This window comes from Brachyhypopomus gauderio, unplaced genomic scaffold, assembly GCF_052324685.1.
Source record: "Brachyhypopomus gauderio isolate BG-103 unplaced genomic scaffold, BGAUD_0.2 sc285, whole genome shotgun sequence".
NCBI classification, from domain to species: Eukaryota; Metazoa; Chordata; class Actinopteri; order Gymnotiformes; family Hypopomidae; genus Brachyhypopomus; species Brachyhypopomus gauderio.
The window spans coordinates 7,158-31,943 of record NW_027507106.1 but is presented as its reverse complement, the minus strand read 5'-3'; the positions used below and the strand labels follow the sequence as shown (position 1 = coordinate 31,943).

Below are 24,786 nucleotides of genomic sequence, written 5' to 3'. Positions count from 1 at the left end.
GAAGCAAGAGAAGCGGGCTACATGCTAGGCTAAAAGCTCGTGCTAGCCGACCACCGCTGCCCAGCACAAGAGGGAAAAGGGGATTAGGGAAAAACATTGGGACAGACAAACAAACAAGCACAGGCAGCCATGACAACATATTGGCTGCCTGCCAGAACACTAGCGGTGCCGCGACCCCTCCTGGGTTTGCAGGTGAGACAGGTGGTGGAGTCCCTCTGGTCCTTGGGACTGACTTTCCAGTGCGCGCAGTGCTGCTCGGAGCGCTCGACGGACGTGCGCCGGCTTGTTTTGGTAGGGGTGCTGCAGCCGCTCGTCTGGGCCCTACCGGAGGGTTTGACCTTCCTCGCTCGCTGGCTGTCTTCCGGGGCTACCCTCGGGGCACCCCGGTTCCCCACCTCGGGCCGCTGGCTATGCCAGTGCCCTCTCGCGCTCCCTGCAACAATGCTGCCTCGCCCCTTGACGTCTCCATCTCCTCCTCTTCATCAGAGACGCTCTGACCCAGTGACATGGGTTCCTCCGAGATTGGGGCGTGTGAGCAGCTTATACTGCTCCCCGCCGAGGGGGAACGAGGAACCTCCTCTCCTCGCGGACACCCCTTCTCGGACAGCACGGTTTCCTCTGAGCACACAGAGGCGCCATCTTCCTCCTCACTATCACTGAGGTGCTCCGAGGGGGGCGAGCAAACGGGCGGACGGTTGTGGGGGGGGTCAGAGCGAAGGCCCCTGTACCCACCACAATGGGCTCATTGGACTCCTCTTCGGGGTATGCCAGGGTCGGAGGGCTGTGCCTCTCACTCCACACCCTCTGTGCGGCCAGCCGGAAGCATTCTGCCTCCGCCTCTGTTTCGGCCGCCTGAGCTTGACGCAGCAGGCTCTCACAAACGGGGTCCTGCTGCATCCCCACAACTGGCACCTGCACGTCACGGCGACGCACAGGAGAAGAGGCGTGATGGTGCTTGGCCTTCTTCTTCCCCTTCTTACGTGCAGTCGTGTATTCTGGCATCTTGCGGCTCGTCTTTCTGTAACGCTCGAAGGAGGAGGCATGATGAGCGTAGAACTGTGCAACACACAACGTTTAATTACACAAAAAACCACGTTAAGCTCAGTGCGGAGCGCAAGCACATACACACGACACTAACACAGGCACTGAACTTCAGCCAAAGACGAGCACGAGACATTGCGCGAACGCACATTAAATAGGTTAACACATTCCCTCGTGATCACGAGACAAGACACAGGTGCGACTACGAACACGCTCACAGACGACCCACACCCACGGAACTACAAACATGGACATAACTGCACGCAGACAACATAACAACACGCCCACAAGGAGGGGTCTGGAGCTGTCACCGTGACACTTGATAGTAAACTGGTGCCGTCTGGTGGTAATATCATACTTTTTCAACTTCTTTATTTTTTTTACAAAAGCTCCTCCTCCCTGTACATACCTGCCTGTTTGAGGAAGTAAATCTGGGCGTGACACACTAGTCTTTATTAATTCTGCATTCAGGTGAGTTATAAATATAATGAGAACCTCTTAACTCTGGTATTTACTTCTTTCTACCTTATTTCTGAAAGGAGTCTAAACTCCCTCAGCTGGATAAAGGACTACAGTGACTGATTCTCTCCTGTGCTACTGTGTTTATTACAGAAGATCTAAAAGTGAAAGTCAAGTTTGTACAGAAGGAGACATTACAGAGAAACAGCACAGCAGCTGTTGGAGGAAATGGCTGCTACAAACACTGTCAGAAGAAGAGTTTTCATGTCCTGTGTGCTGTGACATCTTCAGGGATCCTGTTCTACTGTCATGTAGCCACAGTGTGTGTGAAACCTGTCTGCAGCAGTTCTGGGAAACCAAGGGATCTCAAGAATGTCCAGTTTGTAGGAGAATATCGTCAAGAGATGATCCTCCCTGTAATCTTGTCCTAAAGAACCTGTGTGAGTCTTTTCTAGAGAGCAGGAGTCAGAGAGCTTCAGCAGGGTCTGAGATCTGCAGTCTGCACAATGAGAAACTCAAACTCTTCTGTCTGAAGGATCAACAGCCTGTGTGTGTGGTGTGTCAGACTTCAAAGAAACACAAAAACCATGACTGCTGTCCAGTAGATGAAGCTGTGTGTGACTTTAAGGTATGAAAAGTACACTAATGCTTTAACTGTAATGTTTTTCCAGTGTTTACAATTATCTTGAAAATTATGTTAGACCTTGTAGTTTCCTAAATTCAGGCATGAAAATCTGTCACCTTTCGGCGAAATTCGCCGTTTTGAAGTTAAAAATGGTGACCTACGTGAATCGTGTAGATCCGATGAGTTTTTTTTTTTTTTTTTTTTGGGGGGGGGGGGGGGGGGGGGTCAGGAGATTATATGTATTAATTATCATATTGACTTAATAGGCAAACAGAGCACTTCCGAAATCGGCAATTTCAATGACAGTGGCCAGCAGTTTCCGCCCAGAACCTTCATAGAGGCCAAATAGCGTTTCAATCATACCAACGTTCTTCATTCATTTACTGCTAAGTGGGACCTAGTGCTACACCGGGGACAAGTCAGAAGAGCGTACATTTACCACTATATTTACCACATCGTACATTTACCACTACATTTACTAGATCGTACATTTACCACTACATTTACCAGATCGTACATTTACCAATACATTTACAAGATCGTACATTTCCCAGTGGATTTAATTGGGTTATTAATGATTTCAATCGTTTTCATATTTTGTAACTGTAACTGTAACTGGTGAATCCAGGGACGGGTGAGGACATTCGCGCCAGGGCTGAAAAGGTTGAAGATGAAGTTGTAAACGCTTGTCGTTTGAGTCTACCCTGTGCTTTAGCCCATGTTAGAAAATAAAAACACGTGAACCTGGTATTTTTACACTCATTTTCGCCGCTGATGTATTTATTGGTTCATTAAGACGTAATGGTTTTGACTGAGCCATCTGGAATGGCGAAAGCGGCTTCTCGCGTTTACGCATCTGGCTCCATACATTGAATCCATTGACATGACAGTCAAAAAAATTTATTTATGGATTTTACTATATTTTACTATATATGTCACCGTAAGGTGACATCATGTAAAAAAAATTAATAACGCGTGGCCACGACTTATACTATACAAGTATAAGTTTATACGACGAGATACTAATGTCGCCTTTCACACGCGGCAACAAAGTTTATTTTTTCACAGCAAAGCAAGCAGATCCCAGGGATGTTCGTGAACTGCCCAAGGAAGGTAAACCTGGCTTTATATAAAGTAATACTTAATGATCTTGTTCGCACACGTTAATTATCTCGTTCGCACGCGTTAGTAAGTCGTGGCCACGCGTTATTATATTTTTTACATGAGGTCACCTTACGCCCACCCGTCGCCGTATACCCATGACGTCACATGTCAACGCCCCGTCGCCCCCATGACGTCACATGCCCCGCCCCCCGGTCTTCTCACCTTTTTAACCCCTGACCCATTTTCATGCCTGTAAATTCCAATTGAAGCTCTAGCTTGACGCTCAATTAACTCGCCCATCTCTAATCACTTAAAAGGATTCCACAAGTCCATTTCTTCATACTTAATGCTTTACTTGAAACTTTAAAGACATTACAAACAAATAAATACATAAAACTCCCAAAGTGTTTCGTATATAGAAAGCGAGAAAGAGAAAGAGATCAAAAAACGATATAGCTCCAATCTCTTCCTTTGTTCTTTTTCCCTCTCATTTGACCTTTTTTTCCTTTTACTTTTCTACCCTAGAGGGCATGGCCTAATATCCTGCTTTATTCTTATAGCACAAATCAAATGCCTTTTAATACTTTAAATCATGAATTTATAAATGATATTTATCTTATTAATGATCTTGTAACATTTTAAATGTAAAATAATTTAAACTTAAATAGACTGCATTTAGGCTTCTACAGACAGTCTAGATTAAATTTGTCAGATGATGAAATTTCAGACAACTAAATCAGACCTTCATTCACACTGAAAAATAATATAATTAAAACACTGATATACAACCTGTTACAATTTATCAAACATCTCCATTTGATAGTAAAATGATGATAAGGAGGATAAGGTCCTGTAAGACTCACACTGTCCTCTACTAAACCCGTATTTTACAGAACAAACTCAAGACCTCATTGGAGTCTCTACAGCAGCATCTGAAGGTCTTAGAGGAAGATAAACAAGCCTGTGAGAAAACAGCAGCACACATTAAGGTGAAAGGTCACTCTGAGTTCTGAATGGTGCTGTGATCACTGTCCACGTACACCATAATGAAACACACACATTTGGACAGTTTATATTTCCTCATCATCTCCCATTCCAGTATCAGGCCCAGCACACAGAGAGGCAGATAAAGGAGGAGTTTGAGATGATCCACCAGTTTCTAAGAGATGAAGAAGCAGCAAGAATAGCTGCACTGAAGAAGGAAGAGGAGCTGAAGAGTCACATGATGAGGAGGAAGATTGAGGAGATGAGTGGAGAAATAGCATCTCTTTCAGATCAAATCAGAAACACAGAGAAGGAGATGGAAGCTGAGAACATCCCGTTCTTACTAGTAAGAATCACTCAGTCTGTCTCTCAATCACTTAAATACACGTACAAAAACATATTAAATACACCAATGTAGATGAAAAAGAATCACTCTCACCACCATCTTTCACTCTCTCTCTCTCTCTCACTCACAAACACACACACACACACACAAAACATTTTACTTGTGTGTGATTGTGTGTTTCCTGCTCAGAACGTGTCGTCCACATTGAAAGAGTAAGTGATTATTATTTCTGTTTGATCTCCATATTGTTACACATTGTGTTTGTGAAATTATTTAAGAAAATAAAAATACATTGATACTGATGATACACTGATAGGTTTAAGGAAAGATAATAATAAAGCTTTATGTGTCATGGTGACAGATTTTTCATGTGCTAATTTAAATAATTTGAATACGATATATGATAATATATTATAATGATAATACAGCTTTCTACAATTCCAGAGTTCATCACACCCCAAAACAACATGAGAAGGTGTCAGGAACTCTGATCAATGTAGCAAAACATCTTTCCAACCTGAAGTTCAGAGTCTGGGAGAGAATGCAGAAGATTCTCCAGTACTGTGAGTTTTGGTGTTCTTTGATTAATTAGAGTAATTCTGTTCTCCTCAAAATTAGAACTCTAATTAAGAAACATTAACATTAACATTGTGTGTTTGGTAAATGAACTATTCCAGTATTAAAGTCTGAATTAGTATAAACAGTAAGGGGGACGACCAGTTGGCTGTTGGTCTGAGGAGAGACAGTCAGTCCATGATGAGATCTACACCACCCACTCTACACCTCTACACCACCCACTCTACACCTCTACACACCACCCACTCTCCACCTCTACACACCACCCACTCTCCCCCTCTACACACCACCCACTCTCCACCTCTACACACCACCCACTCTCCACCTCTACACACCACCCACTCTCCACCTCTACACACCACCCACTCTCCCCCTCTACACACCACCCACTCTCCCCTCTACACACCACCCACTCTCCACCTCTACACACCACCCACTCTCCCCTCTACACACCACCCACTCTCCACCTCTACACACCACCCACTCTCCACCTCTACACCACCCACTCTCCACCTCTACACCACCCACTCTCCCCCTCTACACCACCCACTCTCCCCCTATACACACCACCCACTCTCCACACCACCCACTCTCCACCTCTACACCACCCACTCCACCTGCTCCTCCATCCTGCCTCCTCTCCCATCCCTAACAAAGGAGAATCAGTGTAGGAGGGCAGGAGACTGCTCCTCCAGAGGTTCCTGTGCTGTATGTTGGGTTTGGTCTCTTCTACCAGGAGGAGGACTCATCTCACAGATGAGAGGAAGACCATCACCCTGAGTCTGACCCTATATGACTGTATGGAGAGGGACGTGGGTCCTTGAGATTCCAGGCTAAGGGGCTTCCAACAATCCTCCATCCTATTAAGAGGAGTCATATTGCAGTTGTGAAGTTGGGGAGACACTAGCAGTGCTGAGTCAGAGATCTTCAACGTATTTACATTTACATTTATGGCATTTGGCAGACGCCCTTATCCAGAGCGACTTACATTTTTATCTCATTTTTATACAAGTGAGCAATTGAGGGTTAAGGGCCTTGCTCAGGGGCACCTCAGTCATGGCCTCAGGTCTGAGAATCGAACCCACGACCCTCCGGTCACAAAACCAGTTCCCTACCACCAGGCCACGACTCCCCTACATACACGTATCATACACATTGTACTTGTACACATTGTACTCTGATCAAATCATATCAAATCATTTGTATTGTCACATCACATTAGATTTAGATTATTTACAAAATAAAATACAGTATATAAATATGTACAATGTAACATGTACATGCTAGCACCATATATATTAAAGAAGTGACTCGGAGTTGACTATGGAGTAGAATTCCTACTGTGTGCTGTTTAGCAGTCTGATGACCAGCAGAAAGAAGCTGTCTCGAAACTGGCTGGTTCTTCACTGAACACTTCTGAATCTCTTCCCACTCGGCATCCTGGTGAACAGGCGATGACTTGTATGAGTGGAGTCCTTTAAGATTTTAGTGGTCCTCCTCAGGCAGCGGCTGGTATACAGTTCCTGGAGGTTTGGCAGTTGAGCCCTGGTGATGTATTGTGCTATCTGAACCCCGAGAGAGGTGCAGTTCCTAAACCAGGTGTTGATGCAACCTGTCAAAATGCTTCCACAGTGCATGTGTAAAATGTTGTGAGGATGCAGGGGTTCATGCCAAACTTCTTTAACTGTATGAAGGAGAAGAGACACATTTGTGCTTTCTTCACCTCCCTTGTCGTTTGTTCTGACCTGTGATGTGAACACCCAGGAACCTGAAGCTGCTGACTCTCTCTACTGTGGTGCCATCTGTGATGTACTTTTATCTGCTTCCTGAAGTCCACTATCAGCGCCTTGGACTTGATGTTGAGGGAGAGGTTGTTTTCCTGGCACCGGTTTGACAGGATGGTGACCTGTCTGTGGGCTTGTTGCCGTTGAAGATCAGACCTATGATGTTGTTAGAGTGCAGTGTGTAATGTGAGGGTTATGGCGTCCTCAGTGGACCTATTCTTCCTGTAGGCAAACTGCAGTGGGTCTAGCATTGCAGGCAGTGAGGAGCAGATGAAATCCCTCACTAGACGCTCAAAGCAAATGGAGGTGGAGGAGGGAGGTTCTACACCCGCACTGTTCCAGGAACAGGACACACCACTCCAAACACCCCAGACACAACTCCACCTCCCCACAGCCCAGAGTCCAGCTGAGCTCAAGCCGACACCCCCTGCTCCAGCCTCCTCTGGTCCCATCCTTCAGTCTGGGGACAGTCCACTGGTGTTAGTCACTCTGGGAGTAGCGCCCTTTAGTGGGGGAACTGTAACGGCATCTACCCACTAATGAGGACACACACACACTTCAGTACACAGACACTAATAATACACACATGCAGTGTGACACTCAGTGTAACAGTAACACTGCACTAGTTAAGTGTCACATGTGATACTCAAATAATGAACCCAAGACATGTAGAAATATATGAATAAAACAGACACAATTTCAAGTGTCAAAACAACAAGCACACAAGTACTGCAGGGGTGTGTGGTGAACACACAACATCACCATCACTTCCCTCTTATCAACCTACTGGAGCATTTCACTCAGAGTAAAGGGCCTGCAGTCTGTAGATGTGACCTCATCACATAAACACATGAAGAACATGATGATTCATTCTGTTCTCTCTCCTCAGACCCTGTTACTCTGGACCCCAACACTGCACATCCACGCCTCCACCTGTCTGATGATCTCACTACTGTAAAACTGAGACCACAGAAATCACTGCTTCCTGATAATCCAGAGAGATTTGATGTGTGTACGTATGTACTGGGCTCTGAGGGTATTAACTCAGGGACACACTGCTGGGATGTGTGTGTTGGAGACAGTGAATTATGGGTACTGGGTGTAATTAGAGAGTCTGAATGGAGAAAGGGAGGCAATTTCTGGGGTTCAGTGTGGCGTCTAAGCTACAGCAAAATCACTGATGAATACTGGACACAGTGCCCAGGATACACACCTCACTACTTCACACCTACAGAGAAAGTGCAGAGGGTCAGAGTTCAGCTGGACTGGGACAGGGGGAAAGTGACATTCACTGATCTTCTAACCAGTTCACACCTGCACACTATAACACACACTTTTACTCACACTGTTTTCCCATTATTCTGCAGTTACAGTTCCTCTCCTATGAGGATCTTACCAGCAAATACATCAGTAACAGTGGAACAGCAAATTTAAAGTTGCCTTGAATTAATCTTCATACATATAAGAATGAACATTAGATAATATATATTAGTGGTGTATTCAACTAAGGATTTTCATAGTCGAATCTGATTCGTCAGCTTTTCCCTTTAGTCGACTAATAGTCGAATCAGGTTTATTTTTATTTTTTTTATTTAGAGCACCTTAAACAGGATCCCGTTCTCATTCAGGACTTTTTTCCTCTTTAAAGTAAAAACCTAAAACACTTAGATAAATGAATAAACACGATAGGTTTATTAAAGGTGTGCGGATCGATCCAAATATCGATAATATCGATACCAACACTGGTATTGATATTGAACAATACTCATGTAAAAAGATCGATACTCTAGCTTTTTTTTCTCTCCCGCACGCACTGACTGCTGTGCACGCGGATTCATCAAAGTCTCCTCCGTCTGTAAGAGCAGCGCTGCGTGACACAGCACGGAGCAGCGACCCGCCCCCCTCTCGGCTTTTGTTGTTGCATCACGTGGCTTAGTGGCGCCAGCCAAACAGCCGTGCAGGTATGCTCAGCCTGGCCCCGCCCACTCAGCCTGGCCCACCCAATCAGCGCTCTCCTCGAGTGACACTCACAGTATGGAGAGAGACGCCACAGGAGTTTTAAAATGTCCGAGAGGAAGACAAGTAGCCTACAGAAGTTGTTTATGCAATATTTACTGTAATTTGTACTATTTTATTATTAATAACATTCCTTTATTGTTAGAATTAATATTTGTAATTTATTTGTATACATTTTGGGATTTTTTCATGTAAAAATTCATAATGCATATGTGACGTTCGGGCTGTCACGAAGGACGAGACACGGAATCCTCTGGACTGACGTCACTTCGTTTATTTTAACAGATATTGCGCAATAGCGCACGAGCAACAAACAACTTTCATATACACAGCAACGTGTAAACCTAGACATTGACGAGCACAGGACACCGCGCGAGCACACATTAAATAGACAAACTACATTAACCCCACGTGATTCACGAGATGCGCCACAGGTGATATACGTTAGCACAGGACACAACCCCTACCACGGAAAAACACAGACGCAGATGATACACGTGGACCACGTAAACACACGCCCAAAGGGGAGGGGCCGGGGTCCTTAACGTGACAGCATATTTTTTTCCACCGATCGAATGACGCAAAAAAACAGCGAAAAAGCGAAGATCCACGAATTATTTTTCAAATTAATATCTTATAAAAATCTGTGAAAGAGTGAAGCCGCACAAGCTGAAGCGTGAAGTGGCGAGGAATCACTGTATATATATTATATAATATATATAATTAAGACATTGAGATAATAACCTAGTACATTTGTAAAAGTGTTATCTAAGATAACATTAGATTAAGCTTTAATTATCCCACAACAGGGAATTTTATAGAATTAAAGCAACAGGCAAGTGCCTGTTTGAAAGATATAATATGAGAGGTGGACTAGAAAAAATATTATGAACAATTTAACTTCAAGGAATATTTACACAGCCATACAAGTATGAAAATTATAGAGACTTTAAACATACAGAGGTAAAAAAAAATAGATTAATGATTTTCTGTCATTTTTTTACTCTGTTTATTTAAGAAAAAACAATTGCAATGAAAGGAAGAAAATTCTTTTTTTTTCTATGAACAATTCTATTTTAAAAAATAAACAGAAAGAAATAGAAAAGATATCTAATGAGGAGATCATTTTTATCCATTTTTGTATTTTTTGTGTATTCTAGTTGTTTGGGCACCACGGTGGCTTGGTGGTTAGCACTGGGGTCTTGGGTTCAAGTTCCTATCTGAGTGGAATTTCCATTTTTTCCATGTGTCTGCGTGGGTTTCCTCAGGTGTCTCTGGTCCCTCCCACAGTCCAAAAACATGGAAGTTAGGTAAATTGGCATTCCCTGACTAATTCTCCCTGAGTGTGTAACTGTGTGTCTCTGTTCAATAGAAAAGCAGGTGTCTGTGCATGAATGTGTATGTGCTTGTATGCCCAGTGGTGGATGGTGCTCTGTCACTAGGGTCTGTCCTCTCTCCACTTCCTGCACCCCATTCAGTCCTCAAGGGGGCTGTGGCATCTGGTAGAGAGTACGCTGTGTGCAATTGGCTGCCGCTTCCACTCGGTGTGTGATTGGTTGTGTAAGACTTGTACCTGTGTTGAAATTGTAAAGCGACCTTGGCTATCTTGAAAAGCGCTGTGTCTTTTACTGTGTTTTTATGTTTCTTGTTGAGCACACTGAAACAAATCCCTAGCAACTAGCACAAGTTGCATGGCAATAAAGTATTGAATCTTGAAATCTTGAATCTATATAAATTGAACATTCATTCATTCAAAAAATATTTATTTTCCTAATGTTAAGGCAAACTTTGTTTTGTTACTGTTCCCTTGTTTCTAAACAAAATATCAGACGTGTGAACTCGAGTCACATGACTTGGACTAGAGTCCGACTCGAGTCACTAAACTGATAACTTGTGACTTGACTCGACAACATCACTGAAGACTTGCAACTTGACTTAGACTTTACCTTTACTGACTTGGACTTGGAATCGGACTTGAGCTTTAAGACTTGAAAAGACTTGAAATCCTTATTTTAACTAGGCTGACCAGATTTGGGTTTCTGAAAAGGAGGACACCTTTTACAAATTATTTTTTTAGAGGCGTGTGTGTCGATAGTTGACGGGGGGGGGGGGGGGGGGGGGGTTAGCATGTGTCAAACCCTACACGTCGGATTGGCTACCATGTATGTGAATCAAAATACAACCGTCAGTGCAGATGGACGATAGCCTGTCATTCATACACTACTTTTTAAAGTCATGCGATCTACTCACACACACTTCGCAAAATCTCGGACGATTTTGAAATTCCCCCCCGACAGTTTTTTAGGTCTCAAAAGTAGGATATGTCCGGAAAAAGAGGACGTCTGGTCACCCTAATTTTAACATAATAAATAAGTAATATAGAATCACATAACTGGATAATTTTGTATTAAATGGTGGTGTAAAATGTGAACTGCTCAGCTCAGTTTATCCGTAACCTAGGTGAATTTCTGTCGTTGGTGACGACGACAATTGCGACGACATCTCACTCAAGTGAGCCGAAACACCCAAACGCCTAACGTTAGTTAGTCTGACTAACGTAATATACTACTAATCAACTGCATCAATTGTGTTAAATACTGAAATTACATCTGGTGACTTGACTAGGACTTGAAATTTAAGACTTGGGACTTGACTCGAGACTCGCTTGTATTAAATGGTAAATGTGCCGTATTTTGTCAATTGTGATTTTTACACCGCAATCGAAATTTGTCCTCCGCCTTTAACCCATCTGTGCAATTAGAACACACATACACACACACACTAGTGATTACTAGGGGGCTGTGGACCACACACGTACCCAGAGTGGTGGGCAGCCCTAGCCCGGCGCCCGGGGAGCAGTTGGGGTTAGGTGCATTGCTCAAGGGCAACTCAGTCATGGCCTCAGGTCTAGGAATCGAACCCACGACCCTCCGGTCACAAGACCGTATGTTATTATATGTTAATAAACGAGGCGTTCATCAAGCAAGGATTCTGTGCCTCGTCCTTCGCCCTCCACCGAGCATCACAGAAAGACGAGCCGACCAATCGAACGCCAGGATACACGACCCGTGCCAAGAAGGGGAAGAGGCCCAGCAGGCACCACCATGCCTCTTCCCCTGCACAGCACCGCGAAGCCCCAGTGACCAGCGAGGAGATGCAGCAGGACCCATTGTGCGCGCACCTGCTGCGTCAGGCTCGGGACACCAAGGTGGCTTCGATGGCGAAGCCGCGGTGAGGATGTGGAAGGAGCGACACGGCTCTCCCTCTAGAGACTGCTCGCCTCTGGCGGTTGGCTCCCTAGAGCTCTGCTCAGCAGAGAAGACCCCCGAGAGCGAGTTCGAGGGAGTAGAGTCGGAGGAGGACTCCGAAAAGGAGGAAAGCCCTCCTCCGTCCGTATACTCGGCCCCCACTGAGTATTATGGTGAGGGCGCGGAAGAAGAACGCCCTCCTCCGTCCGAGTACTCGGACGGTGAGCCGTACACGGAGGACGAGAACGGTGAGCCATGCACAGAGGAGGAAGACAGTGACCCGTAAACGGAGGAGGAGGACTTGAGTCCGCCCCCCTCGGAATTCTCCGGGGAAACCGTGAGGGGGAAGAGAGGGTGCAAGGAGGAAGTCTGTCCCTATCCCTCTAAGGGGAGCACTATGGACTGGTCCCGTGGCGAAACCCTGGTGAAGCCAATGATCTGGCGTTCAGACGGTGAAGAAGAGAAAATGGAGGAAGAGAGTACCACTCCATGCTGGGGTCCTTGGCGAGGGGCCGTCCTGCGTCGCGCCCCACGGGGGCTGCCAGAAAGACTGGTCGCGTGCCCGTTGAGAGGGCTTTATGATTTACTCCTGGTACCATGTAACGTTATTGTATTCGTTCTTAATACAATAAAGATAGACACTTTAAGAAACTTGTCTTGTTTTATTTCCCACTCGCTCAACGTGTGTTCTTCCTACTCCCTCTATTCATGTTCTGCTTAACTATCGTTATCTCACTAGTGACATCTAGTGTTACAATTAAATTACATCATTAACTGAATATCATTATAGTGGGTTCAGTGTGATCCCAGTGTGTCCTCATGTCCAGCACACTTTAACTCCTCTCAGTCTGTCAGGCAGAGGACTTTGTTTCTCCTCTTTCTATGCTCCCTCTCTTCTTTCTTTTTCCTTCTTTCTCATTCCTCTCAAGCTGAACATTACTGTTTTTCTCAGCACATTTTTCTCTGATTCCTTCAGCTTTTCGTCCTTCTGTCTCTTCTTTTTTGTCTTCATCCTTTTCTCCCTTTTTATTTGATGTTCCTCCTTGAACTCTTCCACCATTTCTGTATTCATGCTCCCATACAGGTCCTCTTCTCTCTTGCTCTCACTTTTTTTTCTTCTCTCGCTTTCTCTCCTTCTCTCACTTTCTCTCCTTCTCTCACTTTCTGTCCATCTCCTCTCCATCTGTAGCTTCTTTTCACATTCAGGTCTTTTCTTTCGTTTTCTGACCTTCCTTGGATGGATTTACATGTGGCCTTCTCTCTACTAAACACATCATCTTAAAGTTTTCATACTTTGTCTCTTTTTCCTTAATATTTTCCTTCAATCCATCAATCATTGTTTCTTTTTCTTTCTCACCACGCATCTCCAAATATATTTGATGCCAATCATTTCTTTGTGTTTCTTCAGAATTTTTTTTCTTGTTCTGTTTGATCCTCTCTATGCCTCCATCTCTCTTACTCTCTACATCTCTCTCTCTCCATCTCTCAGTCTATACATCACCTTCAGTGTGTTCCTTCAGTGTAATCTCTCTGGTCATCACATCCTCCATCTCTTTCTTCTCTTCTTTTTCTTGCATAATGAATCTCTCCAAATAGGTCACTCTGTCCTTTATTTTCTGGAGATCTCGTTCCATTTCATTCTTCTCCCAGGTCAGGTCCACCTTTCTCTCTTTCTCTGTTCCCCTAAGTGAGAGTGATCATTCTTTTTCTGTTGTGGAGTGTATCTTCCTCTCAGTGTGACACTGTGCAGACGTCTCCATCACTCTTTTAGTGAGGGCTCCTTCACTTGACCGTTCCATTCTTCTCCACTGCAAAGCTCTGCTATCATTGTTTGCAAATGGTGTAATATCATTTCAATGGAGTCTAAGGACCTCCTGGTGTTTTCAAATCCTTCCTCTCTTCTCAGTACTGCACTGTCGAGCTGTAACAAACATGCACTAGTGTTAGTGTTAAGATCTGGTGTTTCTGTTCCTGATCTACTGAGGATTGCCCCCTCTTGGGTTCTGTCAAGATGTAATGTCAGTGTGACAGAAATTATTGATTAGATCATGTTTAGTTATTATAAGAGATCATTATGAACTTTATGATTTAGTACATGTCATTTGATTAGACAATAATGGTGTGTTTCAGTGTAATCATGTACTTGTGTTTAGTTCATATTATGCATGTGTGCTATACCGTGACCCAGGTCAGGGAGAGTGCAGAGGGTAAGAGCACTCTGTTAACTGGTTGTCACTAGTCACTAGTTAGCTTTCTCTGTGTTCAACTGATACATCAGTTTCTTCCGCTAACTCTAGGGAAGTCCATATTAGGAGATACACACATGTGAGACAAAGTAGCCTGCTGGGCGCCTATGTTTTGGAACATGCTGTGCTAAAGATAACCTGCTGTTAGAACTGCTGAATTGTGTTTAAGATTGTATATAAGCAGGGGGACTGCCCCCTTGTTCTCAGAGTTGTCATGCTTGAATGAGACTCTCATGTCTGTCTCTGTCTTGTGTTTGTCTTTGTCCATTTTATATATTTATATATTTTAATAAATTAATCATTTTAACCACGTCTGAGTCCTCATCTATTTTCAGAAAAGTTCCCATGCTTTGCAATGAAGAAATGCTTTCGCTAACACATGCTGATACTGCTGATAATGACAGAATGCTTTGCAATGAAGAAATGCTTTGCCTACGGACGTAGATGACACGTAAATAAAGCGATTAAACCTGCTACTGAGTTTTTGCAAAATAAATATGTTTTGCCATGCGATTTTCCATGTGAAGAGACATATTAACACATTCGAACACCATATGCACTCTGTGTGCTGATAACAATGGTGTTCCCCACAGCAGGGATAAGCGAGCTCCTGTCGACAGCAGACGATACCTACGAGTCCCGTTCAACGTTATTTGTCGTTGGCTGGCTGACGTAAGGCCTTCAGGAGCTAACCGCTTAGATCTCCCCCTCAGGTGTGCCGTCCTGAGCTGCGTAGTCCCATCTGGGGTGTCAAGTAGGGGTGATGGGAGATGGGCGGGGTAAGGCAAACTGTTCCCATGCTTTGCAATGAAGAAATGCTTTGCCTATGTACATAGATGTCACGCAGATAAAGTGATTAAACCTGGTACTGAGTTTCTGAAAAAAATATATGTTCAAATTTCCACTCTTCCGGTTCACCAGGTCCCCTAATCGTTTTCGCAGGGAAAATAGGGGTCCTGGTAGGTGAAGTAAAGCATGGTGTCCTGTATCCCTGCTCTCCACTCCTGGGGAAGTGTCAACACCCCCCACAGGATGAGCAGGACTATAGGGGTCATGGTGGGTGATCGTTGACCTTTCTTGACAGTTGTTGTGCTTGGAGTGCGTGCACGCCCAATCTGCACTCCTCCCACTCACCTGAGGCACCCTGAACACACTCATTTCACCCTATAGGAGCTGGGGTGCAACCTACTCCATGCACTCTGCCTCTGTGCTCACCAGCTCTTCCTCCTTTAACTCTTCATGACCACCCAGTCCCCTGGTTTCAGGTTGTGTTGCAGACTTTCCCGTGGCTTAGGCAAGGCCTCTTACACCGACCTGTGAATTAGTGACAAGACAAAAGACAGATTTGCACAATAATTCAGCATGCATTTGGTGGCCTGCCAAATTTTTTAAATCAACAACTTTGATTTTGCTGGTCCAGTGTCAAGAGTCTTGGCTTTTAACAATATATGTATTCATGGCAACGTGTGTTTAATGTCATTTCATTTATTGAATGTAAAAAATATTAATGTTTTGAAATGAGATCTGATTAATCTATTGACCTACTGAGTTTAGTCATTCTTCAATCACCACTTTATTTATTTGGCTGATGTTACCGTGATTGAAACTCTTCCTCCACTCTCTGCTCTCCTGGTTTCTGCCCTTCTTACACACTGTGATCATTCTGTGAACAGTTACTCCAGGAACCAGTGTCAGGTGTCTTAGCTTTTTATGACATATTCATGATAACATGCGTTTAATGTAATTTCACATCTTCAAATTATAAATATTAAGATTTTAAAATGAGAACTCATTCATATTTTGACCTACTGAGTTTAGTCATTCTTGTATGACCATTGAACACATCCTAACAGTGATCTGTTCTACAGCTGCAGTTCTCTACACTCTGACAATACAGAGACAGCTGAGGGTCACACTACACGATTTTAGGCAGGTTTTTCAGTCGCCGACTGATCGCCGACAAAAACTGTGTCGGAGGGAAATCGGCGATCACTCGTCGCTCGCTCAGTCGTGTAGTATGAACTGCTGAAAGACGCTCGCCGAGCCGTCGCCGACTGCTAGATATTAAACATGCAGTCGTCTGCGACCAGTCGGCGACTGAGAGTTAGCTACAGCCAATGGGAACGCGGAGAGAGAACCGCGGCACCGCTGAAGATATCTCTGAAGAATGTAAAAAACTTTCAAGAATGCTTTCAAAACAGTAACCACACAAAATCCTCACCTTTCTTACAACTTTACTACAACACTGTGTTTAAGTTATTGTGACAGCACTTGAGAAATAGTGCGATTGAGTATATCTATGTTCACTGCAACGGAGAGATGAAATAATTCTGGCAACTTGGGACTATGGAGTGTTTAAATGGTAAAAAATAATAATAATAACGAAAATGTGGAGTACATGTACATTGTTTTTTTCTTCTGCGTGGTGTTGCTGGTTCTGGGAGAGTTTCGTTTTCGTGTTCTCGTGTTTTTGGACGGCAGCCAGATGAGTCGGCGATTCCCCAGTCGTGTAATTCGTGAGCCCGCGTCGCCGATCAGTCATGTAGTGTGAAAGCCACAACAACTGAAAGACTCGCGATTACAGCACAACCAGTCGTGTAGTGCGGACGGCACAAAAACCTGACGACTGAAAAGTCGTGTAGTGTGAACCAGGCTTTAGTCGTAATGAACTGTCGTCATCTGGTGGAGAAATCATGTATGTTTACCAGCTTATTAACTCTTATACCGAAGCCCCTCCTCCCTGTACACGTCGGCCTTGTTGAGGAAGTAAATCTTGGAACGCCACAGTGGTCTTTATTAATTATACGTTCAAGTGAGTTATAAGTATTATAAAGACCTCTTAACTCTGTTAAGTTAACTTCTTTCTGCCTTATTTCTGAAAGTAGTCTAAACTCCCTCAGCTTGATAAAGGACTACAGTGACTGATTCTCTCCTGTGCTACTGTGTTTATTACAGAAGATCTAAAAGTGAAAGTGAAGTTTGTACAGAAGGAGACATTACAGAGAAACAGCACAGCAGCTGTTGGAGGAAATGGCTGCTACAAACCCTCTGTTAGAAGAAGAGTTTTCATGTCCTGTGTGCTGTGACATCTTCAGGGATCCTGTTATACTGTCATGTAGCCACAGTGTGTGTAAAACCTGTCTGCAGCAGTTCTGGGAAACCAAGGGGTCTCAAGAATGTCCAGTTTGTAGGAGAAGATCTTCAAAATCCGACCCACTATGTAATCGTGCACTAAAGAACCTGTGTGAGTCTTTTCTAGCGAGCAGGAATCAGAGAGCTTCAGCAGGGTCTGAGGTGTTCTGCAGTCTGCACAATGAGAAACTCAAAGTCTTCTGTCTGGAGGACCAACAGCCTGTGTGTGTGGTGTGTCAGATTTCAAAGGCACATAAAACTCACAACTGCTGTCCAGTAGAGGAAGCTGTGTGTGACTTTAAGGTATGAAATGTACACTTTTTATTTGATTGTTTTAAAATGTTTTTCCAGTGTTCACAATTATCTTGAAATTCTAGATAAAATTTCTCAGATGATGAGATTTCTGACAACTAAATCAGACCTTCATTCACATTGAAAAATAATAGAATTAAAACATTGATTATACAACCGGCTACAATATATCAAACATCCACCCAATAAAAGGATGAAAAGAATCAGAATCAGAATACTTTATTAATCCCTGGGGGAAATTGCTTTTGTTACAGTGCCACCATTTGCGTATTATTTTAATAAAACACCTCTATAAGATAAAAAATATGTACAAATAATAAAGAAGAAACATCCTAATATTGAATTTAAAATAAAGTGTAAAATAAGTAGGTATTGCACATAATATGTAATAAAATAAAATAAAGTAAAATGAACAATAAAATAAAATACACTGATAATAAACAGTAGTGTCATGTATTGAGGGAGGAGTTATAGAGCTTCATGGCCACAGCTAGGAATGACCTCCTGTGTCGCTCTGGTACATTTTGGTGTGATCATAGTACACATGTCATTCTGTCCAGTTGTTATAATCTCTGTAATCTCCAGCACATCTATACAGATACAGTGATGAGTCCTGTAAGACTCACACTGTCCTCTACTAAACCCGTATTTTACAGGACAAACTCAAGACCTCACTGGAGTCTCTACAGCAGCATCTGAAGGTCTTAGAGGAACATAAACAAGTCTGTGAGAAAACAGCAGCCCACATTAAGGTGAAAGGTCACTCTGAGTTCTGAATGGTGCTGTGATCACTGTCCACGTACACCATAATGAAACACACACATTTGGACAGTTTATATTTCCTCATCATCTCCCATTCCAGTATCAGGCCCAGCACACAGAGAGGCAGATAAAGGAGGAGTTTGAGAAGATCCACCAGTTTCTAAGAGATGAAGAAGCAGCAAGAATAGCTGCACTGAAGGAGGAAGAGGAGCAGAAGAGTCACATGATGAGGAGGAAGATTGAGGAGATGAGTGGAGAAATAGCATCTCTTTCAGATCAAATCAGAAACACAGAGAAGGAGATGGAAGCTGAGAACATCCCGTTCTTACTAGTAAGAATCACTCAGTCTGTCTCTCTCTCTCTCTCTCTCTCTCTCTCTCTCTCTCTCTCTCTCTCTCTCTCTCTCTCTCTCCCTCTCCCTCTCCCTCTCCCTGTTTCCCTGACAAATTCTCCCTGAGTCTGTCTGTGTGTCTTCATGTTCAATAAAAAGCAGTTGTGTGTGCATGAATGTGTGTGTGTGCCCAGTGGTGGATGGTGCTCTGCCACTAGGGTCTGTCCTCTCTCCCCTTCCTGCACCCCATTCAGTCCCCTAGGGGGCTGTGGATCCCGGTAGAGAGTACGCTGTGCGCAATTGGCTGCCGCTTCTCGCCGATGTGTGAATGGTAGTGTAAGAGTTGTACCAGTGTTGAAATTGTAAAGCGACCTTGAGTTTCTAGAAAGGCGCTATATAAGTTGAACATTCATTCATTCATTCATTCATAAGTAAAATGTTCTGACATTGGGTCATTCCATGTCAAATCAACCAAAATTTAGATTGACCATCTCAGAATCCCTTCAAACTTTCCCCATTTGTAGGCAGAAATATTTCATGGAAAAATCCAAAGTATTTCTGTTCCATGTTCAATATTTCAAGAGTTACAGCCATTTTTGTAACCCCACCCTCAGACGCATCTTTTGCGAAAGTGGCTAAATAGCAATATTTGAATGTGAATATCTCTAAATCTATTACAGCTAGAAGGCTGAATATTTTTTTATATGTTTATATACTTGTAATATGTACTTTCTGGTGCTGTATGTTGTGTTGTGTCAATAGAAAAAAATCCCAAAATTGCCAAAAAAATCAACTAAGAGCAATTTTCACCTGTCATTATCTCATGGATGGAGTAGAAGAAGGCTGATCTATGTTTTATGTTTCAAAGTACTTCCAGTGGCAATGTTGAAGTAATAATTAAGTTGCCTGTATGTGGTCCAGTTTTTCACAATTTGCTGTCAAATATCCGATTTCACACGTACGGTACCCTTGTTTGGACACTGATTCCCAAAATACCTATATTTATTTTTTCCAATTTTTTTGTTCTGTTATATACTTTGACATGTGCTGATTATATCGTAGAAAAATTGGAATGGCCTTTTTTGATATAGTGGTTTTATTCACCACTGAAAATCACCAATATCATGGAAAAATAACATTCGAAAAAGAGAAGCAAAACAAAATTTATGTTGTGCTAAAATGCAGTATTTACACAAAAAATTCATTTACACAAATTTACACAACTTCTTGGTTGATTTGAAATGGAATGACCCAATAAATATAAAACCTGACGCTGAGTTAGCAGATGTTCAAGTACTTGATAGTCAACTGGCGCCATCTGGTGGAGCAATCAGTTTTTCAGCTTCTCTTTTTTGAATGTTAATTTTCAATATTGGTGATTTTCAGTGGTGAATAAAACCACTATATCAAAAAATTTGTTGTGTAAATTTGTGTAAATGAATTTTTTGTACATAAATTACAAGTATACAAGTTTCTAAACATACAAAAAATATTCAGCCTTCTAGCTGTACTAGTTTTAGAGATATTCACATTCAAATATTGCTATTTAAATATAAATATAGCCACTTTCGCAAAAGATACATCTGAGGGTGGGGTTACAAAAACATGGAACAGAAATACTTTGGGTTTTTCCATGAAACATTTCTGCATACAAATGGGGAAAGTTTGAAAGGATTCTGAGATGGTCAATCTAAATTTTGGTTGATTTGACATGGAATGACCCCATTTGTTTTAGTGTGTGTGTGTGTGTGTGTGTGTGTGTAAGGGTCTTTAGACACATTGATGGTATTATCATATAAGGAAGATGCATGTTTGACCCTCATATAAACAAAATGACTAAAATTTGATTTCACTTTCTGTGTTTGTCCCTCTGTTTCCTTCTCAGAACGTGTCGTCCACATTGAAACAGTAAGTGATTAATATTTCTGTTTGATATATTGTGTTACACATTGTGTTTGTTATTCTGATACTTTCAGATCTTCTGTATGTGGTCTGTGTTATTTCAGAAACAAGATATATGAAGACGGTATTTAAGAAAATAAAAATACATTGATAGTGATGATGTGCAAAAAGTGGAAAGATACACTGATATGTTTAATGAAAGATAATAATACAGCTTTATATATTTCCAGTGAAATATTTTTCACGTGTTAATTTAAAGGTTAAATATTTTGAATATGATAAAATATTATGATAATACAGCTTTATACACTTCCAGAGTTCATCACACCCCAAAGGAACATGAGAAGGTGTCAGGAGCGTTGATCAATATAGCAAAACATCTTTCCAACCTGAAGTTCAGAGTCTGGGAGAGAATGCAGAAGATTCTCCAGTACTGTGAGTTTTGGTGTTCTTTGATTAATTAGAGTAATTCTGTTCTCCTCACAATTAGAACTCTATAGAGAGAGAAACATTAACATTGTGTGTTTGGTACATGAACTATTCCAGTATTAAAGGCTGTATTAGTATAAACAGTGAGGGGGACGACCAGTTGACTGCTGATCTGAGGAGAGACAGTCAGTCCATGAGGAGATCTACACCACCCACTCTCCCCTCTACACACCACCCACTCTCCACCTCTACACCACCCACTCTCCCCTCTACAAACCACCCACTCTCCCCTCTACACACCACCCACTCTCCACCTCTACACACCACCCACTCTCCACCTCTACACACCCACTCTCCACCTCTACACATCACCCACTCTCCACCTCTACACACCACGCACTCTCCCCTCTACACACCACCCACTCTCCACCTCTACACACCACCCACTCTCCACCTCTACACACCACCCACTCTCCACCTCTACACACCACCCACTCTCCACCTCTACACACCACCCACTCTCCCCTCTACACACCACCCACTCTCCACCTCTACACACCACCCACTCTCCACCTCTACACACCACCCACTCTCCCCTCTACACACCACCCACTCTCCACCTCTACACACCACCCACTCCCCCCCTCTACACCACCCACTCTCCACCTCTACACACCACCCACTCTCCACCTCTACACACCACCCACTCTCCCCTCTACACACCACCCACTCTCCACCTCTACACACCACCCACTCTCCCTTCTACACATCACCCACTCTCCACCTCTACACCACCCACTCTCCCCCTCTACACACCACCCACTCTCTACCTCTACACACCACCCACTCTCCACCTCTACACACCACCCACTCTCCCCCTCTACACCACCCACTCTCCCCTCTACACACCACCCACTCTCCACCTCTACACACCACCCACTCTCCCCTCTACACACCACCCACTCTCCACCTCTACACACCACCCACTCTCCCCTCTACACACCACCCACTCTCCCCTCTACACACCACCCACTCTCCACCTCTACACACCACCCACTCTCCCCTCTACACACCACCCACTCTCCACCTCTACACACCACCCACTCTCCCCTCTACACACCACCCACTCTCCACCTCTACACACCACCCACTCTCCACCTCTACACACCACCCACTCTCCACCTCTACACCACCCACTCTCCCCCTCTACACACCACCCACTCTCCACCTCTACACACCACCCACTCTCCACCTCTACACACCACCCACTCTCCCCTCTACACACCACCCACTCTCCACCTCTACACACCACCCACTCTCCACCTCTACACACCACCCACTCTCCACCTCTACACACCACCCACTCTCCCCTCTACACACCACCCACACCCCATCACCCTGAGTCTGACCCTATAGGGCTGTATGAAGTGGGACGTGGGTCCTTGAGACTCCAGGCTAAGGGGCTTCCCACAATCCTCCATCAATCCTCCATCCTATTAAGAGGAGTCATAGTGTTCAGAGGAGTGTGGTTGTGAAGGTGGAGATCCTAGCAGTGCTGACAGATGGAGGTGGAGGAGGTTCTACACCCACACTGTTCCAGGAACATGACACACCACTCCAAACACCCAGACACATCTCCACCTCCCCACAGCCCAGAGTCCAGCTGAGCCCAAGCAGACACCCCTGCTCCAGCCTCTGTGGGTCGGCGCCCCCCCAGGGACCAGCAGGTTCCCTGCATGTCAGCCAGGACCCTCCCTTGTCTGTTTGTCTGTCCCTGTCGGTGTGTATCCCTGTCGCCATCTTAGTATCTGTCCATGTCCCTGTCTGTGTCCCTGACACCATGTTTGTGTCAGTACCTGAGTTTTCCCTGGTGTTGTTGTCTCCGCATCACTGTGTTTGTCTTTCTGTGTCACTGTGTCTGTCCTTGTTGTTGTGTGTGTCGCCCCCTGTTGTCCTGGGGAGGGTGTTGTAGTTGAGGCACGTCGGTGGACTCCTCCCTGGAGAAGCTGCTCCTGGGGGGTCTGGACACTGTGGTCCTCGTCCTCTGGTCCCGTCCTTCAGTCTGGGGACAGTCCACTGGTGTTAGTCACTCTGGGAGTAGCGCCCTTTAGTGGGGGAACTGTAACAGTATCCACCCACTAATGAGGACACACACACACTTCAGTACACAGACACTAATAATACACACATGCAGTGTGACACTCAGTGTAACAGTAACGTTGCACTAGTTAAGTGTCACATGTGATACTCAAATAATGAATCCAAGACATGTAGAAATATATTAATGAATAAAATAGACACAATTTCAAGTGTCAAAACAACAAGCACACAAGTACTGCAGTGTGTGTGGTGAACACACAACATCACCATCACTTCCCTCTTATCAACCTACTGCAGCATTTCACTCAGAGTAAAGGGCCTGCAGTCTGTAGATGTGACCTCATCACATAAACACATGAAGAACATGATGATTCATTCTGTTCTCTCTCCTCAGACCCTGTTACTCTGGACCCCAACACTGCACATCCAAACCTCCACCTGTCTGATGATCTCACTACTGTAGAATACAGCCCACAGAAATCACTGCTTCCTGATAATACAGAGAGATTTGATAAGTCTGTGTGTGTCCTGGGCTCTGAGGGCTTTAACTCAGGGACCCACTGCTGGGATGTTGATGTTGGAGACAGTGAACACTGGATACTGGGTGTAATTAGCGAGTCTGAATGTAGAAAGGGAGAGAGGGTCTGGGGTTCAGTGTTGTGTTTATGCTACAGTAAAACCATTGGTAAATACTGGACATGCTGCCCAGGACAGAAACGTCACCTCCTCACATCTAGAGAGAAAGTGCAGAGGGTCAGAGTTAAGCTGGACTGGGACAGGGGGAAAGTGACATTCACTGATCTTCTAACCAGTTCACACCTGCGCACTATAACACACACTTTTACTGACACTGTTTTCCCTTTATTCTGTAATTACAGTTCCTCTCCTATGAGGATCTTACCAGCAAAGATATCAGTAACTGTGGAACAGCAAAGTTAATGTTATGTTGCCTTGAATTAATCTGCATACATGTTATAATGAACATTAGATTATACACTGTAAAAAATGATTTTTTGACTTTATAAATATAATTAAGTTTTTAAGTACTATCTAAAAGAATAATCTAGTATTGTGAGACGGACAGATAGTCGGACAGACCGACTTCCGTACTGGACGCTGCACTCGGTGCGCTCACTCTTCCTCTCTCTACAGAGCTACGAGAACCTTCTGCTTTAGAGGCATTTCTCCCAGTCAAATCAGAACCAACAGAATCACTGATACTGATACACAGTCACACAAACATGGAGCGCTGGCTAAAACGCAAATCTCCATCATCTCAAATTGAACCCAGGGGTGTAGTGGGGGGGGGGGGGGGGGGGGGGGGGGGGGGGCATTCGCCCCGTCAACAACTTACCCCTAACCCCCCTCACGCTCAACAACTTACACTCG

General features: G+C 44.0%; 1 protein-coding gene across 1 annotated transcript; it reads left to right on the top strand.

Annotated features, from left to right (window-relative positions):
- Positions 1–1,044: 1,044 nt before the first annotated feature.
- On the top strand, positions 1,045–8,353 carry LOC143504532 (zinc-binding protein A33-like). The gene is made up of 7 exons (XM_076995933.1): positions 1,045–1,058; positions 1,654–2,128; positions 4,123–4,218; positions 4,329–4,553; positions 4,749–4,771; positions 5,004–5,122; positions 7,809–8,353. Exons 1-7 carry the CDS (start codon positions 1,045–1,047, stop codon positions 8,351–8,353), a joined length of 1,497 nt encoding a protein of 498 aa, XP_076852048.1.
- Positions 8,354–24,786: the final 16,433 nt, after the last annotated feature.